The following is a 20,795-nucleotide window of genomic DNA, read 5'->3' as shown; positions in this document are numbered from 1 at the left end:
ATATGTTTTTGTTGGAGAGAAAGTGAGAGTGAGAGATTATTCGTACATTCAAGAGGGAAAGAATGGCAAAGAGAGGGAGCTGGTGTGAGGAATCGATTTCAGGTGGATTGAAGCTCTGTTTTGATTGTGACCCAGTAATCCTATACCTTTAAATTTTATTTTATTTTTTGTTCACTGGGTGTGTTTTTGTTGGAGAGAGAGGGAAAGACTCTGGTTTTCTTCGCAAGGAAAAAGAGGCAAAGAGAGGGAGCTGGTAGGTGGGAGTGTTCAATTTCAGGTGGTTTGAAGATGAGTCTCGATTGTGACCCTGTAAATCCTATACCTTTATTTTTATTTTTATTTTTTTTGTTCACTGGTGTGTTTTTGTCGGAGATAGGGGGATACCTGATGGTTATATTCGCAAGGAAAAAGAGGCAGAGAAAGGGAGCTAGTGAAGGGTGCTCGATTTCATATGGATTGAAGCTCTGCTTAGATTGGAGTTGACAAGGGTGGTTTGTCCAGAACCTCTGAAGAAACTCATATTGTGAAGTTTGGTTTTATGCCGTCTTTTGATCCATTTCAGTTCCATTTTGGTTCTGAAAACCAACTTTGGGTACGTGTGTACGATATTTATAATTTTGGGATTTGAATCCATAATGCTGGGTGGTTACCACTAGACTTGGTTGAGATCCTGAAATTGGATTTTAGATATATAGGTGTAAAATTTATGCTAGTTTGTGATAAGTTGTGTTGTAGTTGTGTACATTTGTAGCAGGTAGATATTGAACTGTAATTTGATAAGGAGTGAGTTAGAAATAGAAGAAGAAATGATGTAGATGTAGGAGATCGATTTGGTGCAGGGAAGGTTGAATTTGTTGTACCAACGTTAGACAATGAGTTGAAACCCAAATTGAAAATGGAGTTTGGTTCGTTGGATGAAGGGTATACTTTTTACAAAACTTTGATCTTCATTGTATTCGAATTCTCAGTCTGATTATTAATTATTTGTATAATTTGATCCTTCTCTTCTGATTTTGTTGGTCGATGTTGATGCTATTTAGGTAACTGGGCATAATCCTACAGTTTGTAAGGCATTTTTCAAAAGACTTAGTCAGTTATTTTCAATTAAAGACTTCGGTGCATTACCCTACTCCTTGGGTTTAGAGGTTCACAGTTTTTCAGAAGGTATTTTTCTTTCTCAAGGTAAATATGCATTGGACCTATTCATCAAAACACATATGGAAAGGTGTAAACCTTGTGCTACACCTCTTGGTACTCACAAGTTAGATCACATTGGTACTCTATTACCTAATCCTCATGAATACATATCAATGGTCGGGCATTGCAATATTTGACATGAACAAGACCTGATCTCTCATATGCAGTGAATCAAGTTTGTCAGTTTCTTCGTTGTCCTGGAGGTACTCACTTTCAAGCTGTCAAAGGACTACTAAGGTTTTTAAAAGGCTCTATTGATCATGGTTTGTGGTTCAAGAAAAGCTCTTTGGATCTCACTGCCTTCTCCAATGCAAATTGGGTAGGCTATGTATTTAACAGAAGATCTACAAGTGATTAATGTGTTTATCTGGGTAGTAATCTCATTAGTTTGAGTGAAAAGAAGCAAGGAACAGTTGCTCTTTCCTGAGGCTGGATATAGATACTGGGCTCATACTGTAGCAGAACTACCTGAGTTTGCAAAATATTTAAGGACTATTTTTTTCCTGTCTAAAGTTCCAGTTTTGTGGTGTGACAATGTATCTGCCATTTCTCTGGCTTCCAATCCAGTGTTCCATGCTAGTAACAAACAAGTGGAAATAGATTATCATTAAATCAAAAAACTGGTTCTTGCTCATCTCCTCAAATTCAGTATGTCAACAGCCAAAATAAGAATGTTAATATTCAGGCCAGTTTCACTATCTTCAGTCCAAGCTTTACCCTCCGTTCAACTTGACCGGGTGTAAAGACACAACTCATACTCGCAGTACAGTCAGCAGTGTCATAGTCTAGTCATTGTCCATATCCTTACCTATTGCAACAGTTATGTAACTAATTGTAGTGTTAGTGTGATTAGTTAGGCTTGATTAGCTGCTAATCATTATTGGCAAATGTATATAACTCCAGTGTCAATCTTATTCATTCGATAGGTAACATTGGTAATTTTGCATGCTTTGCCGCTAGCTAGGTAGCTTATTCAGTCAAATTCTTTTATTATTGTGAAGAAATGTTATCATGTCTAACAGAGAATATCGACCATTATTTAAGTAGATTCTTGCCAAGACGTCTCATTCAGATTCACCCTGCACAACATAATATCATTATGTTATGCTATCAAACTTTTGGTGATATAAATATGCCCGTTGCGGGTTTTGCCAGGGTATATTTGAAGGTCTTATGGCGCACAGGACAGAAGATGATCGATTTCTGCTCTTTAGGCCTGGACAGAATGCTTTAAGAATGCAAATGGGAGCAGACAGCATGCAATATTTTCATCTTGAAGGCAAAACCAATTAGCATTACTAAGCTTTTGGTCCACTCAATTCGTAAGCGTAAAACTAGAGCATGCATGCTTTCCTTCAGGTCGAGGAACGTGCATTTCCAATGAAGGATTTGCTTGAAGCCGACGATCTGTATAGGAACTGCCGTTGCTGTCACCCGAATTGGTGCTGTAATTTATCAAGGCGAAAGGTAGAGAATTCAACTTCATTTTTTCTTGTTTTTGGCTTTTCAGGATGCCGTGACATTGCATTTGCAGGGTTGAGTACGGCACAGGAAAAGGAGCACTGTTTAATGGGTGCGTACAGAACTATCCTTTGCTCATCCTACCCCTATTTCAATAAAATTCTGGAAAAACTAGCTTTTTTATGATCATATCTTAGTAATCGGGCAAATGGGGGGTCATTCGGGGCGATTAGGAAAACTCCTTAAAACAAAATATATAAGACAAGCAAATATAACATTACCATTTACTCTCGTTGTCGTGGCTCGGGTGTCCAAAGCCAGGCCGGAATTTTCCTTGTGTTCTAACCACAGTTGCCTCCTCTGGATGCAGCATTATGTGGATTTCAAAACGGCAGCATTCAGAACAAGATGGGATGGGATTGTGCTGCGAAGTTCACTACATTTCAGATGGAAAAATGAAAAATCTCAACATGAAAATAATTCATCAATTTCTACTTTTAATAACATTTAGCTGCTTTATAAATAAGTCATTCCAAGTATCTGTTAATCCTGGCAAGCACCAGTGCATGCAGTCGTCGTGCTTCTTCCCACCGGCTGTGGATGGATGGGCATCTGCTCTGAACTCGCTCATGTGGGTTATGTTCAAAATCTGGAAACTTGATCCTTTAAGGGACTTGTAGAGGTGTTGATTCACCAGGCGTGCCTCCACGTTTGTACCATTATTCTTCACTGAGAAGAGATCTTCGACCTGGAAAGCAAACCGTAACATTATACAAGAGCTTAATTGAAACAACACAAAGTAGAAGGGGTTTGTGCTTGGGTACAAATCATTGCTTCATAACATGTATATGTAGCTCAATTAACTAAACATAACATTCATTTTGCTCAAAAGTAAAAACAGACATGACATCCATTCGGGTCATTATAGCATCACACAACTGACCTGCTCTACCAATAAAGGATTTAGCCGATTACAAGAGCCACCTTGGTCCCAGTCACCCCCTTCAAAATGTCTAGGTGACTGAGTACGAAAAAATTTGATTGCACCTGCTTTCGTTCTGTTCTCCATGAGCATTACCTACAATGAACGAATCCACTAAAAACATGAACACCAGAATACTACCTCTTAATTTCTTATGAAACATTAAATTAAACAAATTATGAAGCTTTTATCTTAAAAAATTGGTACCATGTGCTTCAAAACCATATCAAGGCCGACATCAGGGAGTACTGGAGGAACCACTGGACGACCCTTTTCAAAGAAAAGCATGGGTGACTTTGTCGGGTCAAACTTTGAAGGAGCCCACCACCTGTTTATTCATAAGAACCGAAAAAACAAAATGAATAGTCAGCAAACTTAATGAGAGGTGAAATTTCCAACTCGTCACATTTAGAAGTTTACTAATTCTGGTATTTATCTTAGAAACGTTCTCCTACCTTCTACATACTGATTTAAGCCTATCTATATGGCTGCTTTATAGCGCTCTTGAAAACAGATATTTGTTGGTTTGTATTCCTATTGTACTGGTATTTACTATAGTTCCTGATCGTCTCGTGGGAAAATCAACAAGCTCCGCGGCAGATTTCAAATTGCTTAACCTTTTCTATCTCAACTAAATTGTTTTCCTACATCAAAATTCTTCTCACTCACCACTTATATGAGTAAACTGCATCACGATTATCGATACTAGGCTACTATAGTGCTTAAACACCAGTACAATAAATACTGATTTGCAACTATTGTACTGGTTTGTATTCCTATTGTACTGGTATTTACTATAGCGCTCTTGGCACGTTCTCCTACCTTCTACATACTGATTTTTTTATAAACAGAATTTATTTGATCACATCACGAAATTAAAAGAAGACTAATACTAAACCAAGTAACAAATGTATCTGCTACGTGTACAAGAATCTTGAGCAAGCATAACAAATAAGAATGAAAATACATACCAGTGCCCTGTGTTAAAGATCAGAATGTCATGAAAGCTTAGAGCTTCTGCCCATGTGCCGTCTGGAATGTCAACATCCACTCTATAACCCTCCTTATATCCAAGAGATTCCAGCACCCCACCATTAGCATCGGCTGACCACCTGCATCGAATAAAAGCATAAAAAGCCTAAGTGTACAAACAAACAGACGAACATCAAAGCTTAACATGTGCAAGATGTAATTCAGTTCCCCATCAATTTATCTAACAAAACTAGTGCTTAACCATCACATAGTTGCAAGCATAGCTTACCTACCATAACGTGCCAAAAGATTTGTTCGATGATATGCAAGGGTGAGATTAGACTGAAGAAATGTAAACCCGCGATCAGCACCAGCTGGTCGCCACTTCTTCACTTCACTTGACACTCGTTTTAGAGAACAGAAAAGCGAAACAAACATATTTCTGTTCAATGAATCACCAACGAACCCTGCACTGTAGAACACCCATAAGGTTTCCATACATACAACCCAGGATTCAATACATATCACTCTACCACAAAGCCTTTCAAATCATCCTATTTATTGCATTTGATGCGACGTTTAAACTAAATACCAAATGCTGGTTTATCAGATATCCGAAAAAAACTTAAACTTTACGTCAATTAGAATTAAGTAGCTAAGAAAACAAAGGCCTGCATTCAATCAAGTAATATAAAGTTCAAAATTCCGGATTTCAGTTTGTTTATCTCTTGCCATAGCATCAAATGCAAGATTTTCTCACTCTTTCTCAGCAACCAAACAGACAATAACTTCACATCACAACTAAATAACTTCAAAACCAACACGCAAAGATAAGCAAGAGAGAATACCAATGCTGGTGTCTCTGTACATCTTCAGAAACCTAATCGGATGGAACGGCGGTAGATCACAACCCTTGGGCTTCCATCTCCACTTGAGTAGTTCCCAACCGTTGGATTTGCCGCTGGAAATGCAATTCCATCCCTTGAATATTTCCTTGCAGGTATTGTCGTACCTCGGAGGATCATCCGGAGACCGGATCCAGCTTCCGTCGGAGTAGTCGCACGACCCGCCCCGGAGACTCGGGTTGGATCCTTCAGTCTTTTGGAATTCGAAGCTGGCGTTATGAGGCCGCGGAGGAACGGAGGTCTTCCGAATGGAGGAGATGAGGAGGAAGATGGAGACGAAGCAGACGAGGGAGAGGAGAGGGAAGAGTGGGACTTTCCTCGTCTGGTTTTGCTGTTGAGAGTGTTGGTCTCTGGAGGCCATGCCTTCACCGTCGTCGATGATTTTTGGCGCAGGTCAGCCTTAACTGCCAACTCCAACTCATAAAAGCACTTCTCCAGCAAAAAATAAGGGTTATAAGAGCACTTTCCTGCGAGAAATTTTTCCCACGTCATGACACATGGTGTTCCCTCACCCATTAGGATTTAATTTTATTTATTTATTGAAATATAAAATTGAAGGATATCCAAGATGTCAAATCCTAATGTGTGAGGGAACACCATGTGTCATGGTGTTCCCGGCACTTGGAAAAATTTCTCCTTTCCTGCTCAGTTTTTTTAATTTTTTTTTCTTGGACTTCTTCTTGTAAAAGCACTTTAGCTTAAACTTAGAAGCACTTCTATTAAAATGCTTGAAGTGCTTCCGAAAAAATGTACATAAATACATCTTGGTATATTGTTGCAAGCAATTGTGAGCAGTATGAACTTATGTGATAATTTTGAGTTTCAAAGGGTTGTAGGGAAAACCTAAAAGCTTTTATGAACTTAAGTGACAATTTTGAGTTTCAAAAGGTAAAGTACAACTTTAGTTTTATTTTAGACAGTAAATGAATAACCAAGGTCCTGTACACTAGTAAGCTATATTCACCAAATGATGTGGTAGTTTCTCAAAACGAAATCATTTTCACACCCTTTCTCAACCCCTGAATGCTCCTCTTAGTTTCCATCCCTTAATTATTCTTTGATTTATTCAATCCAAAAGCCCTTCATTATCCTTTGATTTATTCAATCCAAAAGCCAAAAATGATGAGGGGTGTGTCGAGAAATAATCTCGGAGAGTAAATACCATGCCCTTTTAAAAATTTAATGGAGTCTGGATGTGGTAAATCTGGCAATTTGTTTTGGAAAATCATTGGATCGTCATTTCCTTTTAACCATAAGGGACAAGATGCCATCCATTCATGAGATATTATAGTGATCACTAAGAAATTATTTTGTGTTTTATAAAGCCAACAAGCGGGGAGGGCGGAGTCTATCATCTGCAGCCATACCCTTACTTTGCAAAGAGGTTGTTTCCATGACTCGAATCTGTGATCTTTCGGTCACAAAAGAACAACCTTTGTGTTTTATAAATATAATAAACAAAAATAGATGTAGAGAGTACTAACAAATCTATTACAGCAACAACAAGAAGAAGCAAGAATGTTGAGGAAAAACAAATACATCATGCCAAAGAATACATAGTGAGGATGAAAGCCAACACATGAGAACTCACTTTTGCCTACAAAGATCGATCGGAAGGTCATGCATCAAACCCAAGCGCACAATTTGGCTCTGTATTCCCATTAAATATAAACTTACCCTTCGGGTGCTGAAAACGTTTTGTACTCGGTGTTTTCACCAAGAGGCTGATAGAGTAAAGATGCAAATTTGTGATTTTAGTGGTATGACTTGAGGTGGAAAACTTGGCAGGTAGGTGTGTAAGATTTCTTTAGTGCAGCCTGTTCAAACTTCTTTGAGGCCACTTCGTTCTCTTCTAGTCTTGTTTGAACAAAGTACCTTATCCACCAAGATGAGCTTCGCAATTTCGCCTTCAAAAAAAAATCATTGCGTCATTCTTCCAGATTTAACTTTTGTGAAGTTAATAGGAAGTTAAACTTGCCACATCCATACAATCAAAGCAAGAAAATGAAATTGAGAAGCAAAAATAGTATTGCACCAGCAATTGTCATCGATGTGTTATTAAACATTAATAACTTACTGGACGGCCAAATTTGGATAACTCCGCAACGTTAGCTCTATGCTGACCTGGATAACCTATAAAAGGAAACGACAAGTACGTAAAAATTCAAAGAGAACAATAACTGTCATGTATGATTTGTATAATCAATCACAGGCATGACCAACTAAAAGATTGTGTTTAGATTTTGATCAGTAAGGCAGTACGCCTGCACCTCCACCATTTAAGTTGAAGTATTAGCTTCTGCTAACCGATTTTGAATAGAGATGCAGACAAATACCATCAGTAAATCTCATTTGGACAGGGGGTGGGGTGGTGTGTTTACTGAGAAAATTTTACCAGTAAAGATAACAACACCATCAGCAGATACCCGCGCCAACTCTGGAAGAGTTCTGTTGAGGTACTTTGGAGACAAGTAATCTAATGCATCCGATGTTATTACGAGAGAAAAAGATTTTGCCCGGTATGGCAGTGGAAACTTTATATCAGCCGCCCGCACAATGCCTTTGCTAACAAGACTCTTGCAACTTGCGTCAGCATCTTCCAAGTCATATGGTTCCACACCCCATGCTTCAGTATCCTCTTCTTTTAGTAATTTAGATACCACTGAGCAGGTTTCAGGGCCCACGTGCAACACCTTACGCATGCTATCACCATATGCTTTCTTTAGTATAGGTATTACTCTTTGAACTTCAAATGTACACGAAAAACCACCTACATGTACAAATTAGAGATTTTCAAACTCTAAAATAGTTTTTGTACCTGGAAAAACCTACATGCTAAAATACAACACAAAAATACAGAAAAAAAATTCTCTCACAGCAAAGAGTTTCTAATTCTTAAAAAAGTAGATTAAAATAAAAGGAAACGGAGACTTTATAATGATATTTACATATTTTGAAACAACTAAGATCAGTTTGCCTGAACTGTTCAACAGAATAATTCCGTACAGCCTTGTTCCTCTAGGACAATCAGTTTGCCTGAACTGTTCAACAGAATAATTTTGTACAGCCTTGTTCCTCTAGGACAAAAAACAATTACACCAACTCCTGATGGAATCTATACAATTCTACCGAGAATCCAACAGAATTGGATAGGCTCGCTAAATAAAACATATATAGATAACTAGTGAGTTCAAGGATGCAATGTAAGAAATTTATGATAGACAATATGGAATTCTAGCATCCCATTTTGGTAAGTATGTGTGCTATTGTATTCGATAACCCAAAACTTTTTAAGAGTTATGGACACTAGACAATAGAATAGATCATGAAATATACCTTCAAGTTTAATTACAGCCTCTTTAGTGCTCTGGCCACCTGTAATACAAACCATAATAATTGAGAACAAAATGGAATGTAGAAAGGACAGTGTTGGTTGCTGTCAGAGTTGCATAGCTTGCCTAAACACTTTTCTTGAAAGGTGGATGAAAAGATATATGCCCCCGTCAACGTTTTTTGTTAAGAGTTGGGATGACATTAGAATCACACTTCTTCATACCATAATTTTAGGAAATATTGTTTTTGATAAACCTCACTTGCAAGTAGAAGTCAAAACAACTACTAACCTGACCCGCTAAAAGCGTAGAAGACGAGAAGAACTGCACCCTGAAATTTAAAAGTTAATAGTCAGTATTTTCCTAAAGAAACTAGACCTGCTCGTGTAATTGGGTTCGGTGACGGTATTACTACTAGGATTGAATTTATAGTGGACACATTTTAGTCATCTGTTTGTGCTCAACTTTGTCAGGACTGTTTGTTTCTGGATATGTTAGGATTACACCATGATCTCAAAAAAAAATAATGATGCACCGGAAGAAAATGGTGATAGAAAGTACCACAAGCACAAGTCCTATGGACAGTAGAGGTGATGAGCGTGCTTTGGATTGCACCGCACCCACAAATGGGATACTTCCACCATCACCAATGCGTCTGGAAGGATTTACTGGCCTCCTCGACATGACTATAAATTCTGCAAACTAGAAATCCTGCCAGAAGTAGCATAAGTTGAAGAAAAAAACTTCCATTAGCAGTGTTTCCAAATGCCTTCTGCCGAAACATTTTTCTAACTGTTTTCTACTCACTGATCTCAAGTTATTCACATCATCCCAATTAAACCGGCACAAACATCTATGAAAAAGCCGCAGAGAGATCTTTCAGCATCCACATCAAACACAAAATTCGCATTCCAAACATCAATTCAAACCCAAACAGATATACTGCACTCTGCCAGCTACTCCATATTATACACAATATTGCTTCTCACATATATCTACCCACAAACCATCAACGAATGCAGCAATATCAATCTAAAAGTTGCGAAATTGAGGAAGATTCCACTGAAACATGCAAGTTTCAGCTCAAAAATCTTGCAAATAAAACCAACCCATATATCCAATCGACTACGAAATTAGCAAGAACTCAAAAAACACATGCATAATAATGCAATCTTCGCCCAAATCAATACAGAATTCAAATTATGATCGATTAAGCAGTAAATTAAGCTAATTTGCGGATAAAATCGGTCGATTGAATTCACATAAACGGATCTGGAATCCGAAAAGGCAAAGCAAAAAGCAATGATGCGAGAAGTAAATGGGGAGAAACCTGAGGAAAATGCAGCGGGAAAAGCTGGATTAGGAGATCTAGGGCGCGATTCAGATCTGAGCTGGTGCTTTCTTACTCTCTTTAGCTCGCAGAGTGTTTGGAATCTATTTAATTTGTAGTTGTAGGAGGAGCTTCATACAACAGCAGGTCCTACCCACTGCAAAGTCTACATCTCCATTAAACAATCGGTAATGCTACTGGTGCTAGGTAGATTAAATTTGTACAATAAATTAGCAAATTAAATAAGAAGTCATTAATAAAAAATTAACACTTTTATTAATAATTAAGTAATAATACAATCAACAATCTTCATATTTAATTTACAAATTTAATCTCTCTAACATTAATCTTAAATAAATTTAGTACATTTAATAGACTAAAATAAAAGTAATATAATAAACACCGACCCTTTTTTGTGCAAGTGGAGTTGCATCTTATTCTCAATATTCCTTTAATATTTGCCACAACAAAGTGAAATTTATTTGTGCAAATGCTAATATAATAGTCTAGTTTTTATTAAGGAATTGTTATTGATACTGCAAATTTTTCATTCTCCACTCCAAATTTTTGATATTTAGAAAGAAAAATACATTTATGAGGAGTATAGAATGAGATTTTTGAAATATCAATAATATTTTCCTTTTATTATTGAATTTCAAAGAAGAATGAAAAGGGTCTTACGAAATCAATATAAGCATTTTGTATTGTAGACAGGTTTCCAACAATGTTAACTTAAAGCGCGGTGTTATTCACATACTCATGTTTATATTTTACACACTTTTTGTTAATTTATATTTTTTTATTATCTTCAATTCATTTGATTTAATGGTTAAAATTAAGAAGGGTGTGGAAGGTAAAAATGAATATGTTGATAGTATCATCCTAACTTAATCGAAACTAGTGATATTTTACCAACAAATGCATTGAGTGACTGAAAATACATGTGTTTGTGATATCACTTATCATGTCATGTAAGATTTTAGTACGCATAATAATCTCTATCTCGCGAATTTTGAATTATTCTAGCTTAGCGTATCTCTAAAGGCTAAATCACGGCTAGTCCTTCTTATTAATTTTAATTCATTTTCCTTTTTCACATTAATTTTAATTCTTTTTTCTTTTTCTTTTTTTCTTTTTTTGATTTTTCATAATAATGTGAATAAAAATTGACAACTAATGAGGGCAAAGTTAAATATTTTAGAGAAACTAATAAAAAGAATGATTGTCGCACTGTTATTTTTGTTATCACAAACTATTGTGGCCAATTGACCAAAAGAAGAGAGAAGGTGCGGCAAGAGAGAGAGAGAAAGTGGAGAGAATTAGTCAAAGGAAAATTGTAGGATGTATTTTTCTTGTGCCAGGGCATTTATTTATAATAAATCATCAGAAGAGAGAAATTTTTTCTCCAGGTAATACAAACTTACAAAGTTTAATAGGAAAAAAATCACAAGAATAAAGAGTAATCGTAAACCCAATTTATCTTGGATTTACATAATCACACATGTACTAAATATTAATTACAACACTCCACCTTGAATATCTAAATACTCAAGTAGTTATCACATCATATCTTACAAAGATGGTTGATGAAGTGGTCTCGTCGACAATGATAAAGTAGCATGCTAAACTGAAACAAGGAACTTGCATATAAAAACAAGTCTAACAAAGCTGGCTTTGTAAACCCCAATATGGGAAAAAAAACTATAGTCTAAAGAAAAAGGTGAGTAATGCAAAGTCAAGTTTAAGTGTCTACTTGACATACACAAGGGCATGACTATTCTAGGTTAAATGCCTCGTTAAAACCTAGTCAGTGTATGACTATTTTTTGGGTCTTCATTCATAGATCATCCTTGTAAAAAATCATTTCAATCCGAAATCATTTACCCATTTGATTGTCATGATGAAATTTCATTGTTTCTTAAAGCACAGTGTTCGTTATTTTCTTTAAACTCAATTGAGCTAATATTTTGCAATGATGATCTATAAGTACAACTTGAAAAATAAACGATTCAAATCGTTGAAATTCAATATGGAGTAAGCTCCACAAGTAGTCCCCATTTTTATCAAAAAAATTAAAGATCCATTTGCATAAAAGACACGTGTATATATAGTATATTGTTGACAAGAAAGTTATAAAACCAATGTAAGCAAAAACGAGCATTGTAAGAGCAACTCCACCCCTAAACAATCCCCTAGGGCTATAGACAACTCAATCCCCCAAAATGAACATTAATTGCCTTTAGTGAACAGTAATTGTCCAAGTGTATCTCTACTCCTAAACTGAATAGCTTAGGCTATTGGTATTAAAATATTTTTTTATAAAATAATAAAAGATGATTTTATTTTTAGTTTTGGGTATAATTTTTAAGCAATCTTATCATGTCACGTGTTATTATCTAAACGTACAATTTTTGTGGATAGATTTTCGAGTAGATTTTTAACAAATTCCATGGCACCACGTGTCATGATTATGTAAGAATTTTGTAGATAGATTTCTGATAAGTTTTATAGAAAAAAAGATTATAATTTATTTTATAGTTTTTGTAATTTTATTAACTTAATTAATCTAGATCATTGGATTACAAAAAAATTGAAATCCAACAGCCCAATGGTGACACATAGCCAACGGTAACATTTCTCTTTTTTTTTTTAAGCCAAAAAACCTGGACCGCTTATTGGAAAATCAAATGGTCCAGATTGCGACACGTTGTCTAGCCGTTGGGGTTAGATTTTAAATTTTTTTACCGTTTGAAATCTAACGGTCCAACTTTCCCCATGTAATGTTGTCAAAGACAAGCGTCCACCCGTGCATGTTTTCCACACTCTTGGTGCAAAAAAAATTTCAACTGTGGCTGACATCACATTACCTCAGTTGTTGGGCATGTCGATTCGAGCCTGGGGGAAAAGTCCGGCTCCCCTGGAGCCCCGTGGATTGGTATGAACCGGAGGGTTTTTTGGGGGAGGGGAAGGGAATTTGAGTTTCTCTTACCATCAGTCGGCGGCTCGCAACGTCCACAAAGGCATAGGAGTTTCAGACTAACAACGTTGTTGTCAACAACACAACCACCTGCCTAGCAGGGCATAATTTCAAGCCAAGAATGGTGAGAAGAAACATGCAACAAGTTGCAGGCACGGATATTCCCACACCTTCCGCCATCAGTGGTCAAAATTTTTCTTTGATATCTAATTCAACTCGAAACCACCAACCATAAAGTATGTGTAACCTAACTCCCACTGAAATTGTTAAGCCATTAATATTAATCTATTTGAAGACACCTTTGTTTGTTTGTTTTTTTATTGAGAAAATAAATATTATTTACTCTCTTATCGCTACTATAAAAAATGCGATGGCTAGCCGACATCTATAAATCATCTTTGTTGTGTTTTTAGATGGACAAATTTTGTATTCTCCAAGTTCGTTGTTGATTTATTAAGACTTTGACTTTGTCTATAGTGCTCCGTAGCATTGTATATTATAATCTAATTCACAATGTAGTTAGCATTATATTAATCTACCATCAACTCTTATCACTACTACAAAATACATGATAGAGAATAACTAAAAACATCTTTTTCTTTTTTCTGTAAGGAAAAAAAAAAGAGTATAAATTATACATGTCATGCCACTATATTTTGAAAAGTATTTGCCTTTAGTTTTATTTTAATGTTTGGTTTTTTTTGAGCCTAGCATGCTAAAATTAGGGTTTCGTTTCCTTACCTATTAGAGTTATGTTAGTTCTATAGAATAATAAGTTAGTCACAAATGTAGTCTTCTTGAGTTATGTAGTTGTCTTAGGGAGTTCTAGTGTTTCTTCATTTCCAATACTATTCCTAATTTAGTAATCCATTTATTCGTCTATTCATTGTGTGTACTTTGATTTTCAACTTTGTATACGAGGCACGCATAGAAAAGTGGCATTCGCATTGACGCTAATAATATTAAATAGTATGATCAGTTCTTCGTCTCCTGGTTAATTATTTTTTTAGTTAATTAATTAAGCTTAAAGTTTGAAAGGTTGACGATTGCCAAAAGGTAATCAGGGTTTTTATCATTGTCCCAGGAATAAAAGGGTGTCTTAGCACCCCCACGTAGTTCGGATTATATTACTTGCATGCCACACATTCCATCTGATTTGCAACTTATTTTTTTCACCTTCCGATTTATAATTACAAATCTCAAATAATGATATTAAATCGGATTATTCATTCAATATGAGCTGAATATGCCGATATTAGGTTAATTTGATTCGAATTAAATTAATTATTATATAATAATTTTACATGAATAAATTTTTTGTTATTGTCGTGAGAATAATGTTCTCTTATTAGATAGTTAGAAGACAAACGTTGGGTATATGATTCCAAATCAAAGCTTCATGTTGGATCATCGTTCTCCTTCATGAATGATAGTGCATGTTTATCATTATTTGTTAGTTGGTCCCAACATTAATTGAGTATTTCTTTAAAGTGAAAGACAAAATGTTTGATTAAATTTCTCCTAGAGTTTTTCTTTACGGATGCCTTTTTATCTAATACCCTAATTATCACATATTTCTGCCTCTGTTGTAAAATAAAACAAAATTTGGAAAATTTTCATTATAAAATAGCGAGGTTGGCGTGTCACATCCCGATCTGGGGCGGATCACTTCCCGGGCCCGCTCCACCACCATAGCACGATATTGTCCGCTTTGGGCCCCGACTACGCCCTCACGGTTTTGTTTTTGAGAACTCACGAGCAACTTCCCAGTGGGTCACCTATCATGGGATTGCTCTAGCCCCCTTCTCGCTTAACTTCGGAGTTCCTACGGAACCCGAAGCTAGTGAGCTCCCAAAAGGCCTCGTGCTAGGTAGGGATGGAAATATACATTTAAGGATCACTCCCCTGGGCGATGTGGGATGTCACAATCCACCCCCTTAGGGGCCCGACGTCCTCGTCGGCACACCACGGCTAGGGTTAGGCTCTGATACCAAATTGTCACATCCCGGCCCCGGGCGGATTACTTCCCGGGCCCGCTCCACCACCGTAGCACGATATTGTCCGCTTTGGGCTTACCATTTTCTCACGGTTTTGTTTTTGGGAACACACGAGCAACTTCCCAGTGGGTCACCCATCATGGGATTGCTCAAGCCCCCTTCTCGCTTAACTTCGGAGTTCCTACGGAACCTGAAGCCAGTGAGCTCCCAAAAGGCCTCGTGCTAGGTAGGGATAAGAATATACATTTAAGGATCACTCCCCTGGGTGATGTGGGATGTCACATGGCGTTTTTACAAGAAACATAAAGCCGAATTTTTGTGGAATATTCTCATTATCTAAGATCGTCTCCAATCTTTGGGTTAAACTTAAAAATTTTTATTCAGAAAAAATTTAGGTTTTAACCCAAAAGCAGTTTTTTCCTCTAATGATCCTAAGTTAAAATTTTTACCCGAGATTATTAAGTAATGAATTTAGGAGGAAAAAAATTTTGGTAACTTTATTTAAAATAAAATTTATGTAGATTATCTAAAAGTTGAAAATTCACTAAACCAACCTCATGAAACATGTATTTATAGAATTTTTGGGCGAATTTTGATTTATATTTTTTTTAAATTGTTAGCTGTTGAATTTAATTTTGAGCTGTAAGATCTTTTTTTACCGTGAGATTTGACCATATTCGATCTTAGTTGTTAGATTTAATGTATTGAAAGATTTAAAATTAAATAGGTTTGAGTCTGGATCGTTGGATCGAAAAAGAGTTGTTGGGCTCGTTTTGGGTAGCCGACATTCTAGTCAGGGGCGAGCCCCACTTCTTGTCAGCCCTCACGCCTCTGGTGCGTTAGGCGCGTCACTTTGCTGCAACCTCCATTTTTTTGGGCACGTCCACATGCATAAGATGTGCCAACCTTTTACCCTAGCCGGAATTCTAGGTTAAATTTGCCTAAATTTTAAGTTTTAATTCAAAACATATTTTAGCTCAACCATTAGACAAGACAAGGATTGGGTTAGTTTATAACCTGAATTTTAGATTATGTTGTATTACATAAAGTTGTACTCATCTTGTAAATATTTACTATTTAATATAAAACTAAATCACAACAAATTGGAAAGGGATGGGAGAGCGAATCACGTTTGGGTTGTCTCATTAATAATTTAATCCTCATTAATCTATTATTAGTCAGCAACATCGAGAAATCATGTGATTAGGGTAAGACACCAAACACAGTGACAATGCTCTCTCTCTCTCTCTCTCTCTCTCAGCCAGCAGCTAGCTTGCATCTGCACGCCCGTTTAACTATCGTGGACCCGCCAAATAGATGACGAAGAAATGAAGATTATAACGACGCAAGTTTGATGAGGAGTTGAGATCAAAGTTATTCGCTTCTCCAAATCGACCACTAGCTCATCCCACCTTTGTACCACACGTCAACCCCCACACAGTGCCAACCCATTTCCAACTATACATATAAATATATATACACATACGTTATTATTATTATCAACCCCTTTCCACCCCTTCACTTTGATTTTAACAACACTCCTATTTCCTCGAATTAGTAGCGTATTTGTTATTTATAAAATTTGAATATAAATTTTTTTACTTACAAACAAACAAATATTATTAAATTGTAATACTAAGTAATATGTACTTATATATTTTAATGAAAATAGGGTAAAAGTATTCAATATCCTTTGCATATTATATATATATATATATATATATATATATATATCATTTTTATGTAATAGTGTAGTGGGTAGGGTACATGGTCAAGTGACACACCCCGACCGAGATCGGAGCGTGCTGGCCGTCACACAAAGGTGACGTAGCCATGTGCACGTGCGGAAGCTAGTAAGTAGTAATATAAGAGTACGAATAATTAAAAACTAGCATACAAGTACTAGAATAAGTGCTAGTTAGTGCGATACAAATTCAGAGCAGATCTATAGCAGTCCAAATAAAACGACAACAGCAGTACGCCCGAAGGCGACCCTACAATGTGGAGTGTCTGTCAGAACGCCGAAAAGCTCCCAAGGGAAACCACCGCAACGGCTAAGCAACTAGAACCTGGAGGGGCGCAAAACAAAAGCGTGAGTGGGCAAAAACAAAGCTCTTTGAAAACCATTTAGCAAAATACAATCTAACCCCTCGCCGTAAAACCTGTATACTTCCCAGAAAATAAACATATAAACGTATGTATAGATATACCAAACATGCTTAAGGGTATGCCAGTCATGCTCAATCTATGCCATGTCAAAATCTCATAATGATATGCAAGTGCTCAGGTATGAGTCATATCAATCACATAATCCTCTGGCAGCCGGAGTCACCTAACGTGACCTGTACGGCTGCATATAGAGCTCAAATCTCAACTCAATATCTAAACCTGCCCACGAGTCGGAACCACCTAAAGGGGTCTGTACGACAGGCCTGGGTGTAACATGTATATACGCTCTAGTGCTACGATCACGTGAAGGCTGTGCGAATAATCGCGGGTCACCTACGAGTCGGAACCACCTACTGTGGTCTGTACGACAAGCCTATGCACCTAGCTTGGATCCAAGCTGAGCGTATGGTGCGGGAGGTGAACAACACGTGAAGGACTGTGCCCTACTCTGGGCGGAAGCACTAACACCGGGGGTGCAGGTTATGAGCTCTCTAAGCATCTCTAACCACTATTTAATGCAATCGTTAAATAACGCTTACCTGGCACTTACCTATGCCTCCACAGCACCCACATATAAATATATATGACATATGCATAATTGAATATATAATTAAACGTATATGCCACTACTCATGCATAACCACCAATTATATATAAAAGAAATGGCATATAACGAAGCATTTATACTAATTTCTGGGAATTAATATGTATATAGGTATATACGGAAAACAAAAGCCCACTCACTGGTATGTAGAAGGGTCGTAGCCCCCCTGTCTCGCGTGTGCACGCTCGTCCTCTGGGTACGTGTCACCTAGATGCGAAACAACTATAAAAACGTTAACTTTAAAGCACATAACCCGTTTCTCGTAATAACTTCTCATACATTGCTCAAAATGGACAAATGAATATACCAACGCGATCTACACAACCTCAGGATCATGCCCATATTTTTAGAAAAAATTTTGGACCACGCATGCGCCCCCACGCGCCGGCCAAGGCACGGCCCTACGCGCCCCCACGCGCGGCCACGTGCATTGCACACTGACGGCGTCAGTTGACGCCGTCAGGAATATTCCGTCAACTAACGGAATATTCCGTTAGACTTAACCCCTGCCGTCAGGAATATTCCGTTAAACTTAACGGAATATTCCTGCTTCTTCTCCGGCCAGTCCCCGACGCCGGCGCTGTCGCCGTCGCCGGCACCGTCGCCGGAAAACCTGCAAATCGCTATAACTCTCTCGTTTTTCCACCTTTTTCCACGTTTCTTGCACCAAATTAAAGCCCTAAACTAGTAGAACACAACCATACACATTTTAAGGTCTAAAACTCACTAGATTATACCTGTGCAAGCTTCCCAAAATCGGCCAACTCCACAACCAAGGATCCTGACGTCCAAATTCGACCAACGAGCTACTCCCAAGCTCCTGGGAACCTCACAAACACAACCACAAGCTCAGAAATCCCTAAAACTCAAAGCATAACTATTGCATGAACAGTACTCAAATCGGCCATCGTCGAAACGACGTGAAAACGATGTGTTTCTCACCTGAAAAGGGTATGGCTGAGCTTGCCTCGACCTCACGAGCTCATATGTGTCCTTGGTTTCCTCGATCTGTGAGGATTTGGGTGGTTTTGATGTTCGTCCGTACGTCGAAGGAAGAAGAAGAAGGATAGAGGACTCGGGGAAGAGGAAGAAGACAGAAGGAGAGAGAGACAGAGGGAAAGGGAAGGACAGAGAGTGTGCAGGTGTGTGTGTGTGGCCCAACACATGCCACCACACACAAAACAACCCCACAACTTGACGAAAAACACACTAGGGGTAAAATTGTAATTTCACACGTACGTTTTAATAATCCCGGGACGGGATGTCACAACCTTCCCACCTTAATAGAATTTCGTCCCGAAATTCAAAACAACCAAGTAACAGCCCGTAGTGGTCAAAGAACAAACGAGGATACAAATCCCTCATTCGATGTTCTGTCTCCCACGTCGCTTCCTCAACTGAATGGTTCCTCCACAAAACCTTCACTAAATTCACTGTCTTGTTCCTCAGAACCTTCTCTTTCCAATCTAGTATCGTCACCGGCTCCTCGTCGTACGTCAAATCTGGGTTAATCTCAAGCGGTTGAGGAGGTATCACGTGAGATGGATTAGCAACATAGTGTCGGAGCATAGACACGTGAAAAACATTATGCACTCTAGCCAACTCCGGAGGCAACTCCAACCTGTAAGCTACCTCACCAACTCGTTCTGTGACCACGTATGGTCCGATGTACCTGGGACTCAACTTCCCTTTCTTTCCGAACCGCACAACACCTCTCCACGGTGAAAGCTTCAAAAATACCCAATCTCCGACCTCATATGTTCTGTCCGTAGCACGCCGATCCGCTAGACTCTTCTGCCTGTCCTGAGCTGCTTTCAGGTTAGACTTAATCACCTGAACATTCTGAGTAGTCTCCTCGACAATCTCTGGACCCACTAAAACTCTTTCGCCAACCTCTGACCAACACAACGGTGTACGACAAGCTCTGCCATACAAGGCCTCAAATGGCGCCATGCCAATGCTCGAATGAAAACTGTTGTTGTAAGCAAATTCCATCAAATCCAACCTTTGGTGCCAAGCGTCACCAAACTGCAACACCAAAGCTCGCAGCATATCCTCCAAGGTCTGAATAGTTCTCTCTGACTGTCCGTCTGTCTGTGGATGATACGCCGTGCTGTAAAGTAATCTCGTGCCCAAAGCTTCCTGGAAAGCTACCCAAAACTTCGATGTAAATCGTGGATCTCGATCCGAAATAATGCTCACAGGGACACCGTGGTACTTCACAACCTTCGAGATAAACAACTCCGCTAAACGGCTCAAAGAATACTTCTCTCTCACTGGAATAAAATGAGCCGACTTAGTGAGTCGATCAACGATCACCCAAATGCCGTCGAAGCCGTTTTGTGTACGCGGCAACTTGTACACAAAATCCATGGTGATATTTTCCCATTTCCACTCGGGAACGGGAAGCGGCTGCAACAACCCAAACGGCTTCTTCCTTTCTGCTTTAACTTGCTGACAAACAGCACATCGGCTCACATACTCGGCTATCTCCCTCTTCATACCCGGCCAATAATAAAATGGTCGAATGGTATGATACATTTTCGTAGCTCCTGGATGCATGGCATAAGCCGAGATATGTGCTTCATCGAGAATTTCTTTCTTCAACTCCACACTCTTAGGCACGAACATCCTACCTTCTAGCATCAACATGCCATCCGAATCACCAACTCTGAGGTCTCGCCTCCTTCCTTGCTCTCGAGCTTGAATCAGTTCTTGAGTCTCCTGATCAGCTACTTGGGCTTCAAGCACCCGATCAACAAGTATCGGCCTAACTTGGAAATTAGCAAGTAATGCCACATCTCGATCTTCGGCTTCTAGCCTTACTCCCGTAGTACGCAAGTCCATCAAAAGAGGAGCACGACTAGCG

At 38.3% G+C, this 20,795-nt stretch overlaps 2 protein-coding genes across 2 annotated transcripts; both read right to left on the bottom strand.

Annotated features, from left to right (window-relative positions):
• Positions 1-2,176: 2,176 nt before the first annotated feature.
• LOC137726060 (protein trichome birefringence-like 13) lies at positions 2,177-5,963 on the bottom strand. The gene is made up of 6 exons (XM_068464920.1): positions 5,461-5,963; positions 4,902-5,079; positions 4,612-4,752; positions 3,848-3,968; positions 3,602-3,736; positions 2,177-3,406 (listed from the first exon to the last, which is right to left on the bottom strand). Exons 1-6 carry the CDS (start codon positions 5,876-5,878, stop codon positions 3,143-3,145), a joined length of 1,257 nt encoding a protein of 418 aa, XP_068321021.1. The 5' UTR covers positions 5,879-5,963; the 3' UTR covers positions 2,177-3,142.
• Positions 5,964-6,987: 1,024 nt separating this feature from the next.
• Positions 6,988-10,314, bottom strand: LOC137725805 (probable pectin methylesterase CGR2). Its single transcript, XM_068464599.1, has 7 exons — positions 10,180-10,314; positions 9,411-9,560; positions 9,141-9,180; positions 8,854-8,892; positions 7,913-8,287; positions 7,595-7,650; positions 6,988-7,424 (listed from the first exon to the last, which is right to left on the bottom strand). The coding sequence occupies exons 2-7, from the start codon at positions 9,531-9,533 to the stop codon at positions 7,272-7,274; spliced, it is 786 nt and encodes a 261-aa protein (XP_068320700.1). The 5' UTR covers positions 9,534-9,560; positions 10,180-10,314; the 3' UTR covers positions 6,988-7,271.
• Between the last annotated feature and the right edge of the window lie 10,481 nt (positions 10,315-20,795).

The sequence above is a fragment of the Pyrus communis genome, chromosome 2 (assembly GCF_963583255.1).
Source record: "Pyrus communis chromosome 2, drPyrComm1.1, whole genome shotgun sequence".
Lineage (NCBI taxonomy): Eukaryota > Viridiplantae > Streptophyta > Magnoliopsida > Rosales > Rosaceae > Pyrus > Pyrus communis.
Note: the sequence above shows the minus strand (reverse complement) of the source record. Positions and strands in the feature narration are given on the sequence as shown.

Bases quoted from the DNA above. Each gene is read 5' to 3' on its own strand.
- LOC137726060 (XM_068464920.1), bottom strand. From the start codon at position 5,878: ATGGCCTCCAGAGACCAACACTCTCAACAGCAAAACCAGACGAGGAAA. The intron at 4,753-4,901 runs GTAAGCTATGCT...TATTCGATGCAG, and splicing joins CTTTTGGCACGTTATGGTAG to GTGGTCAGCCGATGCTAATG. The intron at 3,969-4,611 runs GTATGTATTTTC...ATGAATAAACAG, and splicing joins ATCTTTAACACAGGGCACTG to GTGGTGGGCTCCTTCAAAGT.
- LOC137725805 (XM_068464599.1), bottom strand. From the start codon at position 9,533: ATGTCGAGGAGGCCAGTAAATCCTTCCAGACGCATTGGTGATGGTGGA. The intron at 9,181-9,410 runs GTACTTTCTATC...TTTAAATTTCAG, and splicing joins CCATAGGACTTGTGCTTGTG to GGTGCAGTTCTTCTCGTCTT. The intron at 7,651-7,912 runs GTAAAATTTTCT...TTCCTTTTATAG, and splicing joins TGGTGTTGTTATCTTTACTG to GTTATCCAGGTCAGCATAGA.